Source organism: Carassius carassius, chromosome 5, assembly GCF_963082965.1.
Source record: "Carassius carassius chromosome 5, fCarCar2.1, whole genome shotgun sequence".
Lineage (NCBI taxonomy): Eukaryota > Metazoa > Chordata > Actinopteri > Cypriniformes > Cyprinidae > Carassius > Carassius carassius.
Genome location: NC_081759.1, coordinates 29,874,312 through 29,898,088, shown reverse-complemented (window position 1 = coordinate 29,898,088; position 23,777 = coordinate 29,874,312). Strand labels below are relative to the sequence as shown.

General features: G+C 38.3%; 1 protein-coding gene across 1 annotated transcript; it reads right to left on the bottom strand.

The window, feature by feature from the left end:
* Nucleotides 1–1,505: 1,505 nt before the first annotated feature.
* On the bottom strand, nucleotides 1,506–20,974 carry LOC132141215 (microtubule-associated protein 1B-like). Its single transcript, XM_059550537.1, has 7 exons — nucleotides 20,642–20,974; nucleotides 18,673–18,774; nucleotides 10,540–10,622; nucleotides 9,860–10,000; nucleotides 4,486–9,685; nucleotides 4,099–4,331; nucleotides 1,506–3,966 (listed from the first exon to the last, which is right to left on the bottom strand). The coding sequence occupies exons 1-7, from the start codon at nucleotides 20,826–20,828 to the stop codon at nucleotides 3,811–3,813; spliced, it is 6,102 nt and encodes a 2,033-aa protein (XP_059406520.1). The 5' UTR covers nucleotides 20,829–20,974; the 3' UTR covers nucleotides 1,506–3,810.
* Nucleotides 20,975–23,777: the final 2,803 nt, after the last annotated feature.

Genomic DNA, 23,777 nt, shown 5'->3' with positions numbered 1-23,777 from the left:
TGACACCAGGCCATCTTCCAAAAGTCTTTGCCTCACTGTGCGTGCAGATGCGCTCACACCTGCCTGCTGCCATTCCTGAGCAAGCTCTGCACTGGTGGCACTCCGATCCCGCAGCTGAATCCTCTTTAGGAGACGATCCTGGGCTTGCTGGACTTTCTTGGTCGCCCTGAAGCCTCCTTTACAAGAATTGAACCTCTTTCCTTGAAGTTCTTGATGATCCTATAAATTGTTGATTTAGGTGCAATCTTAGTAGCCACAATATCCTTGCCTGTGAAGCCATTTTTATGCAACGCAATGATGGCTGCACGCGTTTCTTTGCAGGTCACCATGGTTAACAATGGAAGAACAATGATTTCAAGCATCACCCTCCTTTTAACATATCAAGTCTGCCATTCTAACCCAATCAGCCTGACATAATGATCTCCAGCCTTGTGCTCGTCAACATTCTCACCTGAGTTAACAAGACGATTACTGAAATGATCTCAGCAGGTCCTTTAATGACAGCAATGAAATGCAGTGGAAAGGTTTTTTTGGGATTAAGTTAATTTTCATGGCAAAGAAGGACTATGCAATTCATCTGATCACTCTTCATAACATTCTGGAGTATATGCAAATTGCTATTATAAAAACTTAAGCAGCAACTTTTCCAATTTCCAATATTTATTTAATTCTCAAAACTTTTGGCCACGACTGTAGATAGATAGATAGATAGATTGATTTAATTGAATTTATACTCCCTTTACTCCTTTAACATAAAATCACACAGTTGTTCTAAAGTCACTTTAGGTTCCACGACCCATCTGACCTGCATTGATCTGCTGACATCATGCTCAGATACATAAAAGTAATAGCATGATGTGACCCAGACTTCTAACATTGAACTTCAGCCAATGTTATTTCTCTGGTACTTTTGCCGCTAGACATTTCCATTTTGATTTACCGCTACAGTTCTGTCTGGGTTTGAAAAATGCCTGCAGTGCCCAAGTCATTATTAGTTAATGTTCTCCATGGCAGAAGTGCAGTGATGGCATGGTAGGCTGCCAGACCAGTGACCAGTCTGTGGTCCCTCAATCAAATAGATGTTAATGCAAACCAGTCTTTATTTACTATAACAGCAATGCATCTTATGTTCCAAAGTACATTTTTAATGTTTTTGTTGTTGCACAGAAGCATGTAATATTGCTATCCTTTTATTTAAATTAAAAGCTACAGTTAAGTTATGCTCAATGTTTTACTCTTTTTGTTTTGAGGTCAGAAGTTTGAATGCAGAAAATGAATTTCCTAAATCCTGTGTATTTTGCCTAAATTTGGTCAGAGCCAGACTTGTAACCAGAATCAGACATATCATCCTTAAGGTTTAGGCCTGTTTTGTAGCCATGTTAAACTCTCAGAAATGCCTGTGAGCAACCACAAGCACACAAATCCACACACGCACACACAGAGAACACAACCACATTTGGTGGACTGTGTGAGCTAGCATACTCTACAAAAAAGAACACAGGGTATTTTCCACAAAATTATTTATTGTGGACAAATTTAACCTCTTTTTAAGTGTAGTTCCATTTACATCAAACACTCCATATTTGGGAAGAGTTATCGCACACAAACATCAGAAAGAGCACAAGGTAATACTTTCACTGGAGACTATCCTCTAGATATGGGGTTAGGAATGAAAAGAGGAAAGATGCATGTTCACAAGATATATATTTCATACACAACTGCAGACATATTCTTACTAGCACCCGAAGGTAAGCGAAGAGAAACAGAGGGATTGAGAAGTTTTGAGAGAAAGTGAAGTGTTACTGTGGGTCGGAGGAAAGAGGGGAGTGATAGACTGGATGTGTGTGTTGTATTTAGTAATGCAGATGTCTCGCGACAGTGCACAACAATGCACTTGGCTGAAGCATGTGGCTAGAAGAATCTGTTAACAATTGTTGCTGTTAGTATGGAATTAAGAAGTGTCCAGATCTGAGTTAAATGTCATATGAAGTTTACTGTTATACTGAGTTGTTGAAAAGGGTTGTGCCACATAGGCACTAAGTTCCCGCGTAGTATAATTTGTTGAGGTGTTGTATAAGTGTTTCAAGCAGTTATGGCTTTCAAATATTTGAACAACCTATAGCATAATCCTGTACTTTTATGTAGATTCTGGTAAACTGTAAAATCTGTATTCTGTGGTAGCATCATAGGAATGAATGATTATAGTTCAAATCTCTTTGATAACCTTCAATAAGATGGTAAAATTTTCATGACTGTATGGTTATTGATAAAAGTAACATTAAGATACAGTAAACCTGATCCAAGTTCATGATTTTTAGAATCATGATTTATTTGTCATATCCTTGCGATGATTTGTTGGCAGTAAAGAGTGAGTTTCCCCTCTAAGCGAAAGAAAGCACAGAGAGATGTCAAGGATAATACATTACACATGCACATATCATCCGACCACTCACTCCGTCACTAAACTATTTATAATTATAGTACAGTGCAATTTTAGAAAATATTCCTAAGGAAAGGAAAGTTTTCAGTTTCTCAACTTTCAGTGTAGCACAATATTGATGGCTCTTCTTGGCAACATTAACAAGCTAAGAAAATAAAAATCATTGATGGATAAGATTTGGATGAACAGTGCATACAGAGGAGCTCTCAACATTGAGTGAAATGTTCAGTTTAAAGGATAATCAACCCCATTTGCAGTAAGAGAAGAAAACAATAGTTATCAAAGAAAAACAATAATGTTGAACTTTGACTTTTCATGATTAACTTGCCCAAAAAGCAAACTTTATAGCTATAAATAATTTAAGCATTAAATAAAGCAAATAAATATAATGACTGTATTGCTCAGATAAAAACATTAACATAAATAAATAATGCAAATAAGAACTAGTACAAATTGATGATTAACAATTTTTGGAGTTCAGAAATGTAATGGTTTGCCATATTAAAAAAAAAGGCTGGTGTGAAATTTGTGAAATTTGAAGCTAAAGATGCATGGTGACAATATAATTAATGAATTCTTTACTTGTCCAGGAAGAAAAGGTATGAGATGTTTTTTTTTCTTTTTATACTATAACATTTTTTACGTACAACTTATGGCATGTCACGTTTTCTCAGGCATTTTTCTTTCTCAGAAAGTCATTTTAAGTTGGTTAGATAATTGTTCTATTTCACATTTATTCACAAAAGTAGCAAGCTTCACAATCATATTTTATACAACGCAGTGTGGCTGGAATATGAAATTCAATGTAGCATTTGCATCCTATGATATATTTATGTCACCGTGGATCGTACATACCATTTAATTTCCTCATATTAAGTGCATTATGTTTGCTGTACATTCAGTTTTAAAGGCATTAAAACAATCCCTCAACCTTTGGTGTAAACAATACAATTTAAGGAGTAATTTTTTTTAGTTTAGTTTTCCATTCATCATCTTAGTGTATACATCTGTAGTTTGTTATCATTTTTATTGGAGCTGCTCAGTACGGTGTTCATCCACTGACTACTGTATGTATTTAGTCAGTTTAGTTTAGTTTAGTTTAGCTTCTGCTGGTGGTTAAGTTTGTTTCAGGAGGTCTGATTCACACCAAAAACTGTTCTTTGTGTGGTCAACAATGACTAACCAAGCATTTTCAACACCTGAGACCTCAAAAGTTAGAGAGATTATTCTACAGAGAAACATTTTTACTGGTTACTCTATTGATAAAATGGAATGTGATCCAAAATATTTACTTTTGTGAATGTGTGTACTAAGTTTTTCATTTATTTAATGTCTACCATCCAACCTCTACCAAGTCTGGTTCATGACAATCACAGCTCAATCTTACATGCAGGGAAAGACTCATCTTGCATAACAACAGTGCTGCTGCTCGCCAAAACCATGATGTTCAAGTCTTGCTGTTTCTCATGGGTTTCCTGGTACCACTCCCTCATAACTTCTGTATCATGTGTTGGAATCAGTGTGACCTATCAGTATGATATGCAAAGTCAAAAAGTCAAAGTCATGCCAGGCAATATATATATATAAATATAAATATATATATATATATATATATATATATATATATATATGAATCAGAATTGTAAGAATAATGGTACCTGCACATTATTTCCCCACTGGCTCTTTCCTTCCAACAGAGCATCCAGAACTGCCTTACTGGGCTCCTGTGCTGTTGGATCATTACCACTGACTACATAGTAGGAGGACCGGATCCGTTTAAAGAACTCAGCATCCACATTCTTAGCGTTGCAATGATTTGGTATATAAACTAGGTCCATATACATTGGAGGACAGTTAGGACAGTGGAGGACACTGCTGGACTTAGTGCTTCCTTAATAACAATAAAAGATCACATATATAAATATACACAATACATCTCTGATATTAAAAGCAAAGATAACTCGTTAAAAGCTATAGACTGTAGACATACTGTAAATCCATGCATTTTTCATGTTTTTAAACTGTGAGTATGAACCTAGAGTTACCTGAAGTGCTGCTTTTCACTCCCCTTGATGCAGAGGTATTAGTAGCATTTTTGGCATCTTTATCTTCTGTAGTCTTTTTCGGAGAGGACACTTTTGAATCTTTGATGGCACTTGTTTTTGACAAGCTCTTGGTTGCAGATGGCTTAGTCTTGCTGCTGATGTTCTTTTTTGGCTTTCCTCTTTCATCTTTTTGGGATGCCTCTTCAGCCTTAAGGACCTCAGGATCCACCATGCAGGCATCAGGATGAGGTGGGGCAGGAGCAGGGTCTCTGGGAATGACTGGAGGTGGGTCTGCATGACGATAAGTGATAGTCCTATCTGTTGGTAATGTTTCTGAGTCATCCTCAGAGTCAATATTTGCTTCTGCAGTTATTGATGGGCACTCCTCTGTGCCAGGAGGAACATCTGAGTCTGTTTGAGAGGGCACTGATTCACTTACAGAAGTTGGAGGAGTTTCCTCACACTGCTTGCTCTGCTGTTTCCCTCCAGATGGGGGTGGTCCTCCTCCAGACTTAGCAAGCGGCTTTTCCTCCTTCAGAGGATGTTCCTCATTCATGAAGTACTCAAGAGGACTTGGGTTTATAAAGGATGGAGAAAGCTCTGTTTTTGGATGTCTGTATTCACAGGAGGTCACCAAACACAAGTCCACAACTGCTTGTGGCTGAGAAGGGCTTATTTTTGCGGTATCTGGCCCTATGGACCCACCATCACAAATTTGAGTAGATTCCCCATAATGACAGCTGTAGGAATATGATGAGGAGCTGCTTGAAAACTTCTCTTGAATGTCTGTCTGATTGGAACTAGGAGAATGTTGAGCTGGAGATGTCTTTTTGGGACTGGTAGGGGATTTTGAGTCTGTGAAGGGATTTGTCTCTAAGCCAAGTTTCAGCTCTTCTGACTTTGGAGAAAAACAAGATAACACCGTAGGGGATGAGGGGGACCCTGTCTGTGGAGGAGTCTTCTCTAGATTTTGTCTGTCCTCTATTTTATCCATACCAATCTCTTTGTAAAATGAGCTGGGACTAGGTTTATCTTTATCTGTTCCTTCATGTGAGGTGCTTGGTCCACCTAGAACAAGAGATGAGTCAGAAGATAAAGGGGAGTGATTGTGGGGTGACTGTTTTGGAGTAACAGACTCTGAGAAATGTTCTAAATTTGGAGAATCTTCTTTTGGCTCCCCAATTTGGGAGGGTGTTGTAACTGATGGGGTGGAAAGAGAGGCATCTGATGGGGAAACTGAAGCAGCTTGGATACTATCAGAATCTTTGAAAAGCATTGCCTTCTCCCCATCTTCCCCAGGTCTGTGTTGTTCTCTTATGACACTGGTTCCATCTGAGGGGCTGTAATCAACTTCTGTTGGGCCATTTTCAGTGGCTGTACGCTGCATTCCTCCTAAAGATGGATGATCTGGTGACTGCTTGCTGAAATCTAATGCAAATGAGTGTTCTGGGGATTCTTGTCCACACTCAACTGACAAAGACTGCTCAGGGCATTCTGTTTCCTGTTGTGGCATTCTCAATTTTGCCGTTTTTGGGGAAACATCAGGGGAGATCGACATAGGCCGGGGACTGTCCTCCTTGGAAGGGGAAACTTCTGCTTCTTGCATTGCGGTCGGAGTCTGAACAACAGAGACAGATAGGGAGTCATCCACTTCTGTGGAATGAGGGGAGCCAACTTCAGCATGAAGTGATGGAGAGACATCATCTGTTGTAGGTTCTGGTAAAGAACTTGTTGCGAGCGATGCTGTTGAGGCAGAGGCAATGTGTGAAAATGTGTCCTCTGCGACAACCTCATCAACTGGAGTGCCAGACTTATCAGATGTGGTCCCCTCAGATATGGACATTTTGCTGTCCTCTTTAAATGCTGTGAAAGGATTTGTATCAGAAAGGCTCTCTACATTGGTCGGTGGCAAAGACGTAGCAGATGTAACTGAAGAACTGTCATCAGTTGCTAACTTTTTATCATTATTGTCAGTCTGGCTTGGGGTCTTGTGGTCAAGCTCAACATTGGTTGATAAATGTGATGCATAACTCGGTGATTGCTTCTTACCCATTGGCAACACAGGCACTGCTTCATCAATAGGACTAGCCTCTTTGGGAAAGTATTCCTTGTCACTTGTGATGTCAACAATAATAGGACCCTGGGACTCAGGTGTTTTGTCCAGTAGTAGAGTGCCAGCTTTTTCCTCTACTGGGGATTGGTAGTAAGGTGTGTGACCTGAGGACTGAGGAGATAAAGGGCCCTCTAAGGTTTTCTCATCTGGACTGTATGATTCCATTCCTTTTGACATCCCTGCCAGTGTGGTTCCCAGTTCAATTGGTGAAGATACACCTGCATGAACATGGTCAACATTCACATTTTGGTCACCAGAAGGTGACCTGACAAAAGGCAAAGTTGTACTGGTAGCACTGAGCCTGATTGAATCAAAAGAGAATGTGTCTTTAGCTAAAAACTCTTTGGCAGATTTGTCTTCCTCCAGTGAAGATGGTGGTGAAATGGTGGAAGCTGATGCATGATAGTCATGCCCCTCAGTGGCATAACTCTTTGAGTGATCTATTTCAGGAAGGTCTTGAAGAGGTGAAAGGGTCTTTCTCTCATTATCTGTAGTCATACCGTACCTGACAAAATCTTGGGAAGGAGAATCACTTTCATCATTGGTTGTCTCATCACTCATTACATCTCTTGGTGTAGACATTTCATCCATAGGTGTCGGAACACTTGAGATCTCAATTGTAGATTGAGTATGTCCAGATGTTGTGTATTCTTCTGGAGGCTCATCTCGATTTTCATCATCAGAGGCGCCCTCACTTTCTAAACCTGCTGGTAGTGTTTCATCATGAATAGAAACAGCAGGAGATGCCGGTTCAGAGATCTTTGGTGGTGTGGTTACATCAAGACTCTGCAACTCAGTTTCTTTGTCATGTTTATATTGTGGTTCTTCTGCGCTGTAATCTGATCCTTCCTTGGTTTCCTGCTCGTCTTGCTCTGCATCATCTTTTAACTTAGATATTGCTTTGTCTTGCTCATCCACTTCCTCTGTATCTCCCTTTTCTTCATAATCTCCTATCTCAGATGATTCTTCCAAACCTGTTCCTTCATCTTCAAATTTTTCACTGGTACCATTGCTTTTTTGATTGGGTTCTAGATCCCCTGGAGTACCACCACATTCCTCCTCAGCTTCTGTGGTTGCTATTCCTTCATCCAGGGACTCTGCTGCTTCTGGAGACTCTTTGCAAGGAGTTATTTCTTCATGTTTAATCAACTTTCCTTGATCAGAATCATCTATTTTGGTCTGTAATAGGGTCTCATCAACTTCAGCAGTCTCCTCTGCTTTCAGAGCCTCAAAGTCTTTAGTGAGGTCTTCTGGAGAAGACATCAGTGACCTCTCTGCCTCAAGAACATCTGTTACACTGGCTTCAACAGCAGGTTCTTCAGCAGTAGCACTTGAGATGGAAGGTGCTTCCACTGGTTCAGCATCTTTTTTAGTGGGCTTGGACTTAGCCTTCTCTTTGGATTTTGCAGGACTACCAGGGCCCTTGCCTCGTGCTGCAACCTTTGGTTTAGGTGCAGGTTTTTTCACCTCAGGGGTGATAGGCGCATTCTTTTTCAAGCCACCGATTTTTCTAAAATCTTTTTTAGGTTCTTTTTCTTCTTTCTGAATTTCTTTCCTTTCATCCTTTCTGCTCTCCTTTATTAGGGAATCTTTCTTAATAACTCGTCTTTTAATTTCCTTCTTCACCTCTTCTTTCTTGGCCTTTTCTTCTTTCTTGGGTGCAGGTTTTTCAGCCTCACTTTTTTCCACGGATTTCTTTGTTTCTTTCTTTATTGTTTTTGGTTTAAGGTCAACTGTCTTTTTCTCTGGAGTGTCGACTTTGGGTGTTTGCTCAATCTTGCTTTTACTGTCCTTGTCTCCTGTTTTCACTTTTTTCACAAGTGTTTTTTCTTTCTTCTCTATTTTTTGTGTCGGCTCCAGGGTTTTCAAAGAGTCAGTTTTACTGAGGGTTTTTAGTTTTTCAGGGGATTCTTCTTTGGACTCTTTATGGAGATTTTTGCTTGGGGATGGCTTTGATGTGGACTTCAGGCTCTCTTTACTATCTGTCTTATGTTTCATCTTTGCTTGTTTCAGCGTTGGTGTGAAATCTGAATTAAGCTCCTTTTGTGTGATCACAGGATGTTTGAGGAAGTCTAAGTGTTTAAGTTTCTCTAGGCCATCGAGAATATTATTCTGAGTGGAATTGCCTGGAAAGAGAACACGGATGATTTTTTCTGATGGGTTAGCAGGATGCCACACAATCAGTGATGAGATAGAAGACAAATATGAGATTGGGAGCTCTGATTCTTTTCCATTTGGCAACAAGATGGGGGCTCTGTCTTTATCACTACCAGTCCATTCTTTCAGGAAGTACTGCAGTTCCTTGCTATTCTCTGCTGGGTTAAGAACAAACATTTCAAGCTTTCCGACCCCCATTTTCTGGAAAAGTATAATTGGTTCTACTGTATTCCCAATATTCCTATGCAGAGGTTCAGGCTTTAAAGACAGCTTGTTTAGGTACTCCAGTGTGAGAGATGCCTCCACAGCATTTTTCCTAATCCTGAAGCTGGGTTCAGCGTTTCCTAGGTTCTGAGGCATGTTGACAAACATAACTCCAATATCAGGTGAAATCATATTCTTTGTCCAGTCACTGTTAGTTGTGGATCCCTGAGACTGCTCCTCCTCAAGTTCTGCTATTTTGCGCCGCAACATGCTATTGATACCAGGAAGGTTGTCATCTCCAATGTGTGTGAGGAGAACAGAATCCACTCTGTCCAGATGTCGTACCAGCTTCCAAAAACATGACTTTCTATCGGATCCACCATTAATCAGCATGTTGAAGCCATTAACCGCAAACAGTGCTGAATCACCCCGTCCACCAGGGAAAATATAACAGCATGGTTTGGATAATTTTAAGAACCCTCCTGAAGTTGGGGGTTCAAGCATGTCAAAAGGAGATGGGATTTCTACAGATTCTGACAGGTACTCTGTGAATTCAGAAAGACCTTCCATTTCTGGAAGGATGGTTGGGGAGTTTAGCTTCATATGGATGAAGTCCTGCAAGTTATGTTTGTCTAGGTTTGAATTTTTCCAGTCACCATGTTCCGGACAGAAAAGAGTTAAACTGGCTTTATTGGCTGGATGTATGGTACTTAGAAGCTCTCCAATCTGTAAGTCAAATGAATTGAAACATTTCACCCTACAAGTTTACTTGAATTTGGATTACCATGTAGAACTCTACTGTGCATGGTGAGTTTTAGCATTTGTTGGCTGTTTGAGAATCTCTTTTTTTTAAGCACTGGTAAATAGAGCAAACCAAAGCAAAATATGACAATCACTCACCTCTTGATCTGTAAAAATGTCAATGAAATTGAAGAGAGAAAAGGAGCCTGACTGGAGAATCAGCTCGCCTGTATTTTCAAAACACTGTCCTGCCAGGACAAGCAGCTTATGGTGGGCTGTGTCTGAGACCATCAAACGTACCTGAGTTTAGACATAAAGTTTATAAAATATTATAATCTTCATTAAACATTGACATGACTTTAATTAATGATGGCTTGCATTTGTTGGAACAAAACCAACACAGCATGTGAAGGTTATCCTAAATTATTTTCATGTAATTTCTGAATTACCCAGCTAACAGAAGTACATCTGTTTCTATAAGCTCTTCTATAAGCTTAAGTATTACTGAATTGTATTACTTTGGCTTTCTGTCCCTTTTCCTCTCTCTTTCTTGTTCTCTATCAGGGCCAGTTTTTCCCAGTTTGTTGCCATTGACTATTCTGGGCGGTCTGCCAGGGCCAGACCTGCAGTGCTCTATCATATTATTAATGCAGAGTCAAACTGCAGTCAAAGTCAGCAGTCAGCGTGTTGTGCGTTGTGAGTTTGTCTGTTTGTAATGTTTATTCTTATCCTCACATATTTGTTTCTGTATTAACCAGACAACAAAAATAGTTTTAAAAGTATGTTTAAATGGCAGACATCTAGATATATTTATTAAAATATAGAAAGAGGGTGCTTACCTCTGTGCTAACAGCTTCATCTGAAGGGTTGATGAGCACTACCGTCTCCAACACATTACTTTTGTGATGCAGAATCTTTTGTCCTGCAAATAAAATAACACGTTACTAATGTTCAGTGTGATGTGCACAAACTGCACATGGGGATCTTCAAATGCTTTGGTTTGTATTTGTACAACCCGAATTCCGGAAAAGTTGGGACGTTTTTTAAATTTTAATAAAATGAAAACTAAAAGACTTTCAAATCACATGAGCCAATATTTTATTCACAATATAACATAGATAACATAGCAAATGTTTAAACTGAGAAAGTTTACAATTTTATGCACAAAATGAGCTCATTTCAATTTTGATTTCTGCTACAGGTCTCAAAATAGTTGGGACGGGGCATGTTGACCATGGTTTAGCATCTCCTTTTCTTTTCAAAACAGTTTGAAGACGTCTGGGCATTGAGGCTATGAGTTGCTGGAGTTTTGCTGTTGGAATTTGGTCCCATTCTTGCCTTATATAGATTTCCAGCTGCTGAAGAGTTCGTGGTCATCTTTGACGTATTTTTCGTTTAATGATGCGCCAAATGTTCTCTATAGGTGAAAGATCTGGACTGCAGGCAGGCCAGGTTAGCACCCGGACTCTTCTACAACGAAGCCATGCTGTTGTTATAGCTGCAGTATGTGGTTTTGCATTGTCCTGCTGAAATAAACAAGGCCTTCCCTGAAATAGACGTTGTTTGGAGGGAAGTATATGTTGCTCTAAAACCTTTATATACCTTTCAGCATTCACAGAGCCTTCCAAAACAGGCAAGCTGCCCATACCGTATGCACCTATGCACCCCCATACCATCAGAGATGCTGGCTTTTGAACTGAACGCTGATAACATGCTGGAAGGTCTCCCTCCTCTTTAGCCCGGAGGACACGGCGTCCGTGATTTCCAACAAGAATGTCAAATTTGGACTCGTCTGACCATAATGCACTATTCCACTTTGAAATATTCCATTTTTAATGAGCCTTGGCCCACAGGACACGGCGGCGCTTCTGGACCATGTTCACATATGGCTTCCTTTTTGCATGATAGAGCTTTAGTTGGCATCTGCTGATGGCACGGCGGATTGTGTTTACCGACAGTGGTTTCTGAAAGTATTCCTGGGCCCATTTAGTAATGTCATTGACACAATCATGCCGATGAGTGATGCAGTGTCGTCTGAGAGCCCGAAGACCACGGGCATCCAATAAAGGTCTCCGGCCTTGTCCCTTACGCACAGAGATTTCTCCAGTTTCTCTGAATCTTTTGATGATATTATGCACTGTAGATGATGAGATTTGCAAAGCCTTTGCAATTTGTCGTTGAGGAACATTGTTTTTAAAGTTTTCCACAATTTTTTTACGCAGTCTTTCACAGATTGGAGAGCCTCTGCCCATCTTTACTTCTGAGAGACTCTGCTTCTCTAAGACAAAGCTTTTATAGCTAATCATGTTACAGACCTGATATCAATTAACTTAATTAATCACTAGATGTTCTCCCAGCTGAATCTTTTCAAAACTTCTTTTGCTTGCTTTTTTAGCCATTTGTTTCCCCCTGTGCCAACTTTTTTGAGACCTGTAGCAGGCATTAAATTTTAAATGAGCTAATTAAGTGGATAAAAGTGTAAAATTTCTCAGTTTAAACATTTGCTATGTTATCTATGTTCTATTGTGAATAAAATATTGGCTCATGTGATTTGAAATTCCTTTAGTTTTCATTTTATTAAAATTTAAAAAACGTCCCAACTTTTCCGGAATTCAGGTTGTACACTGGATTCGACAAATGTTATGAATACATCAATATATTTAAAGAATTGTCTACACTTAACACAAAACAAATGCTGCTGCTTAAGGAACCACAAGGGCAGAGACAGAACTAGTTTTGGTAAGTTTATTTGGTCTGTAATTTTACTGCAGACCAGTCATCCTTTTCACTGGCATTCTTTCAGCTCCTTTTGTTATGCATATTTGCCTTATTGTGTTTTACATTTTTATTTAAAATGGTTATGATGGTCAGGGGGTTGTTTTTCTATGTGACATCTGTCTCACTTAATTACATAGTGTGTACTCATGCACCTACTCTCCCCTTCTCTTCATAATTTATCTATACGCTTTATTGACACAGATATCCAATTAACCTCTGCCCTCCTTCAGCAACTTGACATCCTTTCTCTTTCAATCACCTCATGGGTGGAACATGAAAAAGCTTCTAGTATTCCACTGTGTGTTCCTATTTTCTGCTAATGGAGAACTTTTTTCTGTACATCCTCTCCACACAGCTCCTTTGACTAGGTGACTATACTGACAATGTATTTGCATGAAACCGTCCACAATCTCTTACATGCCTGGTCACATCACAGCCAAAATTAGTTGTAAAAAAGCTTTGTAGATAAATTACATGCTTTGGTGCACAAGGGAGTTTACATTGCAGATAGCTGGTCTCTTTCACTAAAGTGTGTAAAACCGGCATGCAAACTTTCTCAAACAGATTTCATGGTTCATATATGAGTTTGAACTGCAAACTCCAAATCCCATCCTGGATTTGACAGGGTGTATTATTCTAATTACTAACTGCAGCCACATTCACGCTAATCTGGATTCAGTGACATTGACAAAACTGCATATGCATTTGGAAATTTTGCATGAGAACCTTTGTTGGAAAAAAGGCACAGCTGTATGCAATTATTATTAGTGAAGGTGAACCTCAGAGAGGTCTATAAAAACATCTTTATTGTATTGCTTTCATCATCCTAGTACATATATTTTTGTAGGTTCTGTGTGGGTTTTAAAAACTGTTCTCCTTATTAGGAAAGAATATGTTTGTGTGAGTCTGTATGTGTGTGTGTGCATAAATCCAGGTGGCTCTCTCATGCAGTGTAAGTAATTACAGTGTGTTTCCCACCTGCTGAGTCATCATTAACACTCCGAATTCATACCTTTCCGTATTCTCTCATCTCACCATTTTCACTGTACCTGTATCTGTTACTTCTATTATTTTCCCTGCATTTTTTTGCTTTTTCTGACAGTTCTCCACAAAATATTTATTATATTATACATGCATTACATTTCAGAGAAATACTGTAGACCAACCAGGGAAACAACCATTGAATGTGTGAGGTTTTCCCTAAGGGTAGTGACTAAAGTGTTGAAAGTGTTTCATTTTAATTTTATGTGCATCCTCCCCCAAGAACACACCATTTTTAAGTAGGTATACCGCATATCTGAGATTCCACATCCTTATATAGGCCAAACTCTTTTGAGGACTTGAGTTCCTTTGGGAGAATCTGCTTTTTTAAAGATCAGTATGAGGATGGAAGGGAGGAGCCATGGAATAGAAATAGAGAAATGTAATGCATCTGACTATGCCGAAATTGACATCTGCATAGCAAATGGAGCTGATGTAGAACACACTGTAGCTTCATTTCTCCTCCACAGGGGTGTTCTGAGGTGTTGAATTCATTTCACTGCAGTACTCGCTGCTCTACTTTAGCTGCAGATACTCTTCAGAGCATAGACATCTGTGTATCTGTATTAAATGATTCTCTTCTAACCAAATAAATTTTCTCCTTGCTCCTCTAAATCCGAGCAGGTCTGTTAAAATGGCTGAGGTGGCAGTAACGTGTCACGAATGCTATTCCAGCTGCCCAGCACACACTCAGACTCGCACACCAGGGGGAAGCCCATTTATGCGACAAAAACAACTGCTGCCAGGAACTCCGAAGAGGTGAAGAGAAAAAATGCGATTAAAATCAGTGGTGCGAACTAAAGTTCAGACAAATTACGCTATGGTCGATAGCAGAGTTGTCCTATGCTCTTAGAAAATGTAGCTGCTGCCATCGACTATTTTCCACATGGGTGAGTAAAATGGAGCTTTTATGATGAAATGACCATACCTTGATTTTCTATACCTGACATCAAAGTGTTTTGCCCACCCCCACTTCTGTTGTTTTGAACCCCATAAACTTCTATTGAATAAGTTACAAATGATTCTTCAAAATATCTCCTTTAGTGTTCAGCAGAAAAAAAAGGCCATACAGGTTTGAAACAATATCAGTGTGTGTTAAATGAGAGAATTTTCATTTTTTGGTGGCCTATCTCTTTCATTCATGTCAAATAGCTTTTAAAGGAGCTATAGGTAGTTTTTTGGAAATATCACATACACTCTTAAAAATAAAGGTGATTCATTATGCTATAGAAGAACCGTTTTGTCTAAATGGTTCCATAAAGAACTTTTAACATCTGAAGAACCTTTCTGTTGCACAAAAGGTTCTTTGTGGCAAAAGAAAGTTCTTTAGATTATAAAAAAGTAAGAAAGAGATGGTTCTTTGTGAAACCAAAAATGATGGTTGTTCTATGGCATCGCTATGAAGAACATTTTAAGCACCTCAATTTTTAAGAGTGTATAAAATGTCCCCACCAACTTACAGACATCAAATCTGGATCATATCTGTCTCTGATACCCATACTAAAAAAAAAAAAAAAAAAAAAAAAATTAAGGTGGTGGACCACCTTTTTTGTCCATCAAAAAACATTAAATCCAAAATCCTCTTTTCAAGTGAATCATTATGCATGTTCAGATTTGCTCAGATTTTTTTTTGTCTGAGAGAGGGCATATGGTGGAACTTGTCTAATATTTGTTAAGGCACCTTAAAACAAACCATATCATGTTGTAGATATGTAACAATTATAAACCTACAGCTCTTAGTAAGCTAAGCAGGCATATTTGATTGTCACCTAAAAGCTGGGCTACTTCCATTCCAGTTTGATTCTGGGTGCAGATGTGTCAGCCACAGTATTGTTTAATTTCCACTAGCTTTGCTCTTCCACACTCACCCAACCCTGTCCTCACCCCTCCTGTCCTGATCTCAACTCACACTGTCTCTGATACTAATACAGACTGAACACCCTTTGGGCACGTAGCCTGATCTAATGACACTCAGCGCAACAGACAAACAAAGCAAGCATCCACACAAATGCAGTGCCATGAACATGAACTCGACTTTCTTCCTCACTTTGTCCCTCTCCAAATCTCTGTCCTGTCCTTTCAATGTTCCTATGAAAAACTTTTAGTCCCATAGTGTCATAAAAAAAAAACACAACACAGACATAAACATTTTCTGCAGCAGAAATCTCTTTGAAATATCACGTTGAAGAAAAAGCTTTATGTGATGCATATTAATCACTTTCTAGCCCATACATCAAAGCAAAGCATATCAGACATAATTTCATGCTCAGTTTTATACTCATGTCAAACAAATATATTATATAATTGTACAAAAAATCTATATAAATTGCAAACACACCCAGGACAATATAACTTTACTATGAAACTGTATTGAAATTCCTGGATATTCATTAGATTTTATTTTCACACTTTTTTTCACAGAAGAAAGAATGTTTTGAACACCATAAAGGTACATAAATGACAAACGTTTGGATGAACTGTTCCTTTAAATTGTCAAGTTGTTGAAAGATACCTATTTTAACGATAATATATCATAATAATTGGCCTAACATGTATAACATTGCCAGTTCAGTTCATCTGTCATACTGTTAATATTAATATTATCACAGAATTCCAGGTGAACAGACAGTATCCAAATACACAGTAGACCGTGCAATCATTTGTTAAGTGCTTATTGATTACATTACAGAAGCTGATTCATTAGTATTGATTACATACTGCACTGAAGCTGTGCGAATCTGATCTAATTTTAAACCTCCAGGCACATTTTTAAGCCTCAGTCTCGACTCAAAGCAATGAAAATGTCAAAGTTTGGGTACCATATGCTTATCCTCTAAAGGCCCTGAAGTACCTCAAAAGCAAAGGGATCCTCCATGTTCCTTTTATCTCCTGAGGCTCACATACACTATATTAGCTCTGTTATAATTCTTTCTCAAAGCATTCTTTCAAGTGCTTCCTCAACTTTTTTTTTACTGTAAGCTCTTTAACCAAATTTCACACTGTAATTCATCTTTTGTTAGTGATTCTGATTGCGTTGCTAGCATTTCAAAGCCATTGGGATGGTATTTTGTACAAAGGAGTTAATCTAAAATAGAGGATTTCCTGTTGGTACCTTCATTTTTTCTCTCTCTGTTTTTTCTTATTTTGTCTGATCTATTTCCATGTGATTAATGTGAATAACTGTGTTTTTGCAATTTTGTACTTTTGTAAAAAAAAAAAAAAAAATGCATACTCCAATATTTTTTCTTTTGACAATTCGATTGTATTATTCCTTATCCGTGCACTGCTGTGAATAAAAACATCTTCTAATAAATAATAAAAAATAAATGTATATATGTGTGTGTGTGAGTCTCAAGTCATACTGTGCTCTTCACATGCCTCCTCCCCGCTAATAGTAATAACCCACCTTCCCCCTGCCTCCATTTATGTCTTTTCCTCCGAGAAAATCTGAGCGTTCAATAGGAGAGTTCAACAGATAATTATCCTACAACTCTCTTGTATTCTACTCTGAAAACTATTAAAGGATAAATTAAATTAAAATACTTTGAAAGTAACAAGTTACAAAATTGGAATTGCTGTCAAAAAGGAGGGGGAAGTTGGTGGGCCAAAGCAATTATCATGACATCCACTAGGTATTTGTCTGTGGTGGACAGCTAATGGCTTTGCACTTAAAAGGCTTAATGGCCAAAAGCGGCACAATGCAAATTCCTCTGTTAATTTTCTAAAAAGCTTGGTCTAAAGCCATCCATCGAGCAATAAATCTGATTATGGAAATGAACCAACACCTACATGTGTCACGTTTATCCTAAAGGGGGGATTAGTAGCCAATGATATATTCATGCTTTGTCCTCCTCCGACAGCCATTCAGATGAGTAAATAAGAATTCCCCAGTGAATTCTAATGATCTCGACAAAGTAATAAGTTTTGCTGCCTAATGGCAATACCGGAACTGTCTCAAGTGCTTCCTGTACTAACATAGGCTATATAATCAAGGAGACAGTCATGATTAGTGTAAGTTATTGTGCTATTAAGCAATAGTGTGTGTGTGTGTGTGTGTGTGTCTGTGTGTTCAAGCACAGATTACATTTCAATCATTGAAGGTCAGTGCTGGCTCATCATCTGCTTACATTAGCAGACATAGTGTCTCTCTGGAAGATATTTACATTAAGGTTAAACCCCCACAATTTCTTGCTGTTTTGTGAAAAATGATGTACTATTGTTCAGGGATGACTGCATTTGAAGCCCTATGCGTTAAGCCTTGAGTTCAAAAGCAGACAAAACCATTGTCATTAATTTTTTTTAACTAATTATCTTCCATCTAGCATTTCATCCCTTGCAGCTATTCAGCACGAGAGAGGAAAATAGATAAAATGAAAGATCCAGGGGCAGACAGACAGAGCGAGTGTGCAGGAAGGACAGAGAAGGGGACACCAGGGACAGGGTTTGATCCAGACAGAGCTTCAGGCAGACCGTCTAAACCAACCTTTTTTATCTTCATCAAAAGAATTCATCAAACTCACAAAAAAATCTGAATGTAAAAGACAATCTGACTCCAGATATAGAAGAGGGTTAATGATAGAAAGAAATAGGGAATCTAATAAGTTAATTGTGGTGCTAACATGTTACGTGTTAAATGTTAAAATTGTTAAGTGCTAATAAACCGATAAGAATCACTTTTACTTAACAGCTGAAGCATGACGTTATGTAACAAAATATATTGCTGTTGTGATAGGGATGTTCAGAAGAGTCACAGAGCAAAGTACTGTGGAAGAAAGAAACAGGTGTAATGTAGATATAGAGTCAGGCACCAAGTGAATGACACATCTTTCATCCGTGACAAGTTGATTTACTTGACACTGAAATGATGTCACTGCAATTCTTCCTGTCTTTATTTATAGAAAGTAGATTTTTGTAGCTGATTTTCTAGTTGTTTTAATGACCTTGGAACATGAGAGATTTTGCTAAGTCATGGTAATGCTAATTCTTATATGGAAAAAAATAAGCAGTACAATATACTTGCTCTTTAATGTACCACTATTAAACTCTGGGCTCGCCTGTGTTTTAAATTTTTAATATTAGGTTATTATAAATTGCTACATATGAGTTTTGAGCTGGCTAAGGGATAAGAAGTGAGCCGATTATGTTCAGCCTACCTCTCACATCAGCTGAAAACCTGGCAGAGTGTCGAGAAACAAAAAGCTTCAACTCCAGGTCCAGGTTGCAATCAATCAGGTTTGTGTCCCATGAACGGATTCCTGCAAACCAGAGGGAAAAATGTGAATGAAGATCATGAACATATTTTACTGTACACTGGATCAGTCTGAAAGGGGAGGTATTCAAATCATAAACAGATTGGGATTCAGATCTTTCCTGTGTATTGAATTGAAGACCAGTATCACTAAGTTCACGTAACTAAATGCATGCTCTGTTGGTTTACACCCAGAAGTCAATCAATGTATGGAAATATCTATGAAATGTTCTGAGTCTGGACGTCCCTGCTAATTCTCTTTATGATCAATGTTTAGCCAAAAGAGAACTTTTGTGCGGACATTTCTCGAAATTAGAATGAAGTGCTATCTGTTTCTGAATGGTAAAATGTTAAGAAGGTTGTTCACATGGTTCACGATAAACATGAGCATGATTCTTACTCCCCTCATTGGAGCACAAAAGAATATTACTCATAGCTATATTTCCTCAACCACACACAATTCATAGTGTAGTCCATGCCTTCAAGGCAAGTATAATAATATACATTACGATGGTGACTTTATGATTTCCAATATTAAGCTTTGCCTTTTTGTCACCTCCATTTCTGGCTTGATTATTTTGTTGTTTACAATTTAGATGTCAGATCTCATTTACTCACAAAGTTCCACAACACAATTGCACATGTATTGTTTGATTTAATTTCAGTGATTAATACAAAACCGAAAAAGTAGTTTTTTTATTACAATAAACAGCAGTAAAACTTTTAGTATTTCTTGCACGACATAATTATGACATAAACAGCCGACTCAATTTTATCTTCTTCCTCCTCTTTTATTCTTTTTTATTATTTTTTTTACAAACCGCTGAAAAGCACCGGTTCGCGGAAATCAATCGAGTACCACGAGTAACTGAAACGCCCTTTTTGGCAGGAACGAGGGGCCCTTTTGACTTTCCGTAGGGACTGCAGTGCGGACTGTGCCACGCCTACAAACCGGTGTCGTACTAGAAAGGAGTGAGAGGAATATAAGATGACATAAATAAATCAGGATGCGCAGCCAGCAACAGTGTCTGTAGGTCTAGTGAAGTGGACAAAAGTTATGGCTCTTGCCATGTAACGCCGCTTTTGCTAGTTATACAATACAGCTATCTATTCAATACGATTAACTCATTCATTGATAAACTGAATTCATTATTTAGCCTACTGAAAATAACTATCGTGGTTATTTAATGTGTTTCCCGCATGAATCGAAAAAACAAGGTAAGAAGATAGTAAGAAAAGCACGAGCTAGGGAAACAAAGAACTGGCGCGCCACATCAAAAAAATCTACGCAAACCCAAGGTGATGGTGCAAATCCTGACTGCAGAGCCGATCGAAGCTCCATATAACGACCCCCCACCCCGCAAAACAAGCGATACGCCTTATTGATCGACAGACTATAAATATAGCTACATGCTGAATCATCCTAGCCCACGCCACAAGTCAGACACTAAAGTTCGTCATATGGCCAAAAACAACATCTGGATCATCAGATAGAGCTGCACGCCCTGCGAAAACACTGATGGTGCTGATGGTGATGATGATGTCTTTGGGAAACGGGGTGGCGCGATGCGATGGCTTTGATAAGACATGCATTGCACTTGCCAGTTACTAACAGGGAGGGGCTGTGCTACAGTTTCCATCCTACATATTCTCACAACAAAGAAATCCAATAACATGATGCATGGAAAGTTTCTTGCAGTCAGCAGAAATGTGTGCACCCCCCCCCCTTTCAAAACACCTATAGGCTACTCTACCCCAAAGAAAAAAATGAAAAAGCAACCGCAGAAGGCATACGCGTCCAGGCAAAATTTAAAACAGATTCATGGCATAAATAACACTAAAGCACTGCACGTTATTTGTGTCAGCTGAGCTACCTTTCTCAATGTCCGCAATGGCACACTTCAGATGCTCGTCAGTGACCAGCTCCCCGATGACCACCAGCAGATAAAATTTGCCCTCATCGAAGTGATGTGTCGAGGCCGTGGGTGATGCCGTGTTCTTGATGTTGCTGACACCTCCGAAGGGTGCTGGAGGATCTACAGAATCAACTAACGTTGCCATTCTCTCAGACACTCGCTCTCTGTCCGGCAACCTGAAGTGAGCTGCTGTCTGAAGCCGTGCAGCGGGAGCAGAAGGAGTGGCCCAGGCTTTTATATCCTCAGACTGTGTGTCATAGTGATGAGGAACCGCTGCTGCCTCTCCTCTCATCCAGCTGATGTCATGCAGCAAATCATAAAACTGCGCGAGACCAGTCGGAACCTTGAAAAGCGTTACATAATTAAAGGATGCCCAGGATTTACAATTAACATTGGACGAACTTGTTTGACATGTGGATTGTGGGTCAATATCTATAAAAGTTCAGTATTGACAACATAAAACAGCTATACAAATTAAGTTATTTTAAAATGAATAGAAAAACAATTCAAAACAGTGACTATGTCCTTTTTCTTTAGAAATAAAGTATCTTTATAAAGTATCTCAGTAATACAACATAATTCATATTTACAAGTATTGATAATCTTTATATTTTGAATATATATATATATATATATATATATTCTCTCTCTCTCTCTCTCTCTCTCTCTTTATATATATATATATAAAATCATAAAGAAAATACTATTTAAGTCTAGTGACATTATTTGCATAAAATATGCCCCCATAATTCTCAATAACGTGGAAAGAATGATATATAAACTATAAAGCATTTATAGGCTAAATCTTGTACATAATTTATGATGCAAAATTAAAAATAATGTCACCATGTTGAAATGATTACTGTACTGATTACTATAAATGATTACTGTGTTTTTGACAGGTGAAAATCACAGTAGTCAACATTTGATGTAGATAAAAAAGCAAAAAAAAAGATTCAAAGTTGTCCTAAGACAAAACCGGTATTATTTTGGTTTTAAGACAACTTTGATGAAAGGTTTTGATCCACTTCAAATGTTATGGATTTATTACATTACATTATTTATTATATTACAGTTGTAAAATACTTTAATATAATATAACCGTCACCCTCAGTTTTCATGTTATTAGTCTTCTTTTATACTACAATGTTTCTCAGGTACACAAAATGTTATCTATAAAAAATATTTAATAATATATAACATAGCCTATTTTTTCTGTGCTTCTGAAAACTAACGTCTGTCTATATTAACGTCTGTTTTTCCACTGATACAAAAGAGGGTGTTCCTCCTTGTCCCATCTTGATGATGTCATTTTAGGCAGAGTCATTGCACATATTTTACTGTCTCATTTTAAAGGTGGATGCGCTGTAATACAGCTGTGTCATTGGGGTTCACCTAGAGCTGTGCGGCAGATTTTGTGCATTTAGCACTCATATGCAGGTTACTACTATAAATAAGATTGATAAACACACCAATTTATGTATTTGTACTTAAGTTTACGTTTATTCAGTGTTATTTTCATTTGTGATTGCTAATGGTGAATTTGATTTGTCATATCACAGCCTAGTTTTATTAACCTTTGTTTTGCATTTCCTGCAGCTGTTTCAAATGAACCTGTTATCTACAGTATGTGCATATGTAAATATTTCAGTAAGATACATCTGTGTGTGAGTCACTGTAGTTGAGCACTGAAAGTGGGGCATGATTCAGCACATCAAACATTCAGTATATTACATCTGGAAAAGCGGAAGCCGTTATAAATCATTTATAAGACTACATGTGAACCAACCAGAGGTGTTTTTGTTAAATGTGATGATAAATTGTTGAAGGGTGCGTGATGTACAGTGACATAATGTAATATGTAAGAAGAAGTGAAATGTTAATATTGTTTGTTTAGGTGTTAATATTGAAAGTATATGTAACCACATTATTCTGTATTTCTGTATATGGTGCTAGTCAAGAGAGAGAGAGAGTTCAAATTTGAAACAGAATTAGGAAATTTTGTTTCCTTGAGTCAATAAAGGGGAATTAAATCGGAATAGAGTGAAGGAAGAGAATGAAATAATTTCAGCAACAATTATGTTAAGTGGTGTCTGTCATGACAACGACATTTGTTGCCATGGTAGCTGTGCCATGGGACCACAGTCAGCCCATAACTGCATGGGGCACAAGATGAATCAATCATCATTGCTATGGAAATGCCCAGTCTGGCATATGAGTGACCGGTAACAAAATATGATATGGTCATGTTTGATCAGTTTTTACATTAACTAAAAAGTACACAGATATGCTTACAAATTTACTGTCTTGTATCATTTTTTTTTTCAATTTTAAAGTATTTCTTCCACACTAAAGCAGTTATTCCACACTGATAGTTACAGTAAATCATTTACTGCACAAAACGCACATACTTTCTTGCATCACATGGCAAATAATGTCATAGTTAGCTCCAACACAGGTTATTCCTAGATGAGGATCTATAACAACTTTTAGTTTGGAATTAACAAAGGAGTGAAGAGCAGAACAAGTCTTAGTCTGGCAAATCCTTTTGTGTACTGGACACTGACTCAGCAGGGGGCACTCTGAGGGTAATAGCACATACCCAAATGCCCACCTGCTCCCGTTACACTCTGAGTTTTGTGAAAGGCACACACACAACAACAACTTATCCTAGCAGTCATGTGGCAGCACTGTGGTCAAATGCACCTAAAAATAAAATGATCTCAAGTGTAATTATTGTGAAAAAAAAAAAAACCTGACATTATGTCAACTTGTGAAAAGCAGCAAATTACAGGAAAGCCTGTCTTCCTCTGCAGGGCAAGCAGGAAAACAGTATAGCAGCTTGATGGTTTTTGGACTGAATAAGTGTGTGCTGTTTTGATGAGTCAGAAGGACCTCCCACTGATCTGTCTCTACAGAGGCCTTGCTCTGTCGGAGTCTGCCACCGTCTGCCTGTCATATTAACAAGAGCTAAAAGGGTCAAATAAGGTAAAAGATGGAAAATATAATATGCAGTTAGAGAGCAATTGTAGAGGTGTAAAATAATTAATATCTTGAATCACTGTCATTATCCAATACCTTTCACATTTTTTTA

Excerpts from the sequence above, each read along its gene's own strand:
- LOC132141215 (XM_059550537.1), bottom strand. The coding sequence starts at position 20,828 with ATGGCAACGTTAGTTGATTCTGTAGATCCTCCAGCACCCTTCGGAGGT. Across the intron at positions 10,001-10,539 it reads ATGAAGCTGTTAGCACAGAG|GTACGTTTGATGGTCTCAGA; the intron begins GTAAGCACCCTC and ends GTCTAAACTCAG. Across the intron at positions 3,967-4,098 it reads AGTGGGGAAATAATGTGCAG|GTCACACTGATTCCAACACA; the intron begins GTACCATTATTC and ends TCATACTGATAG.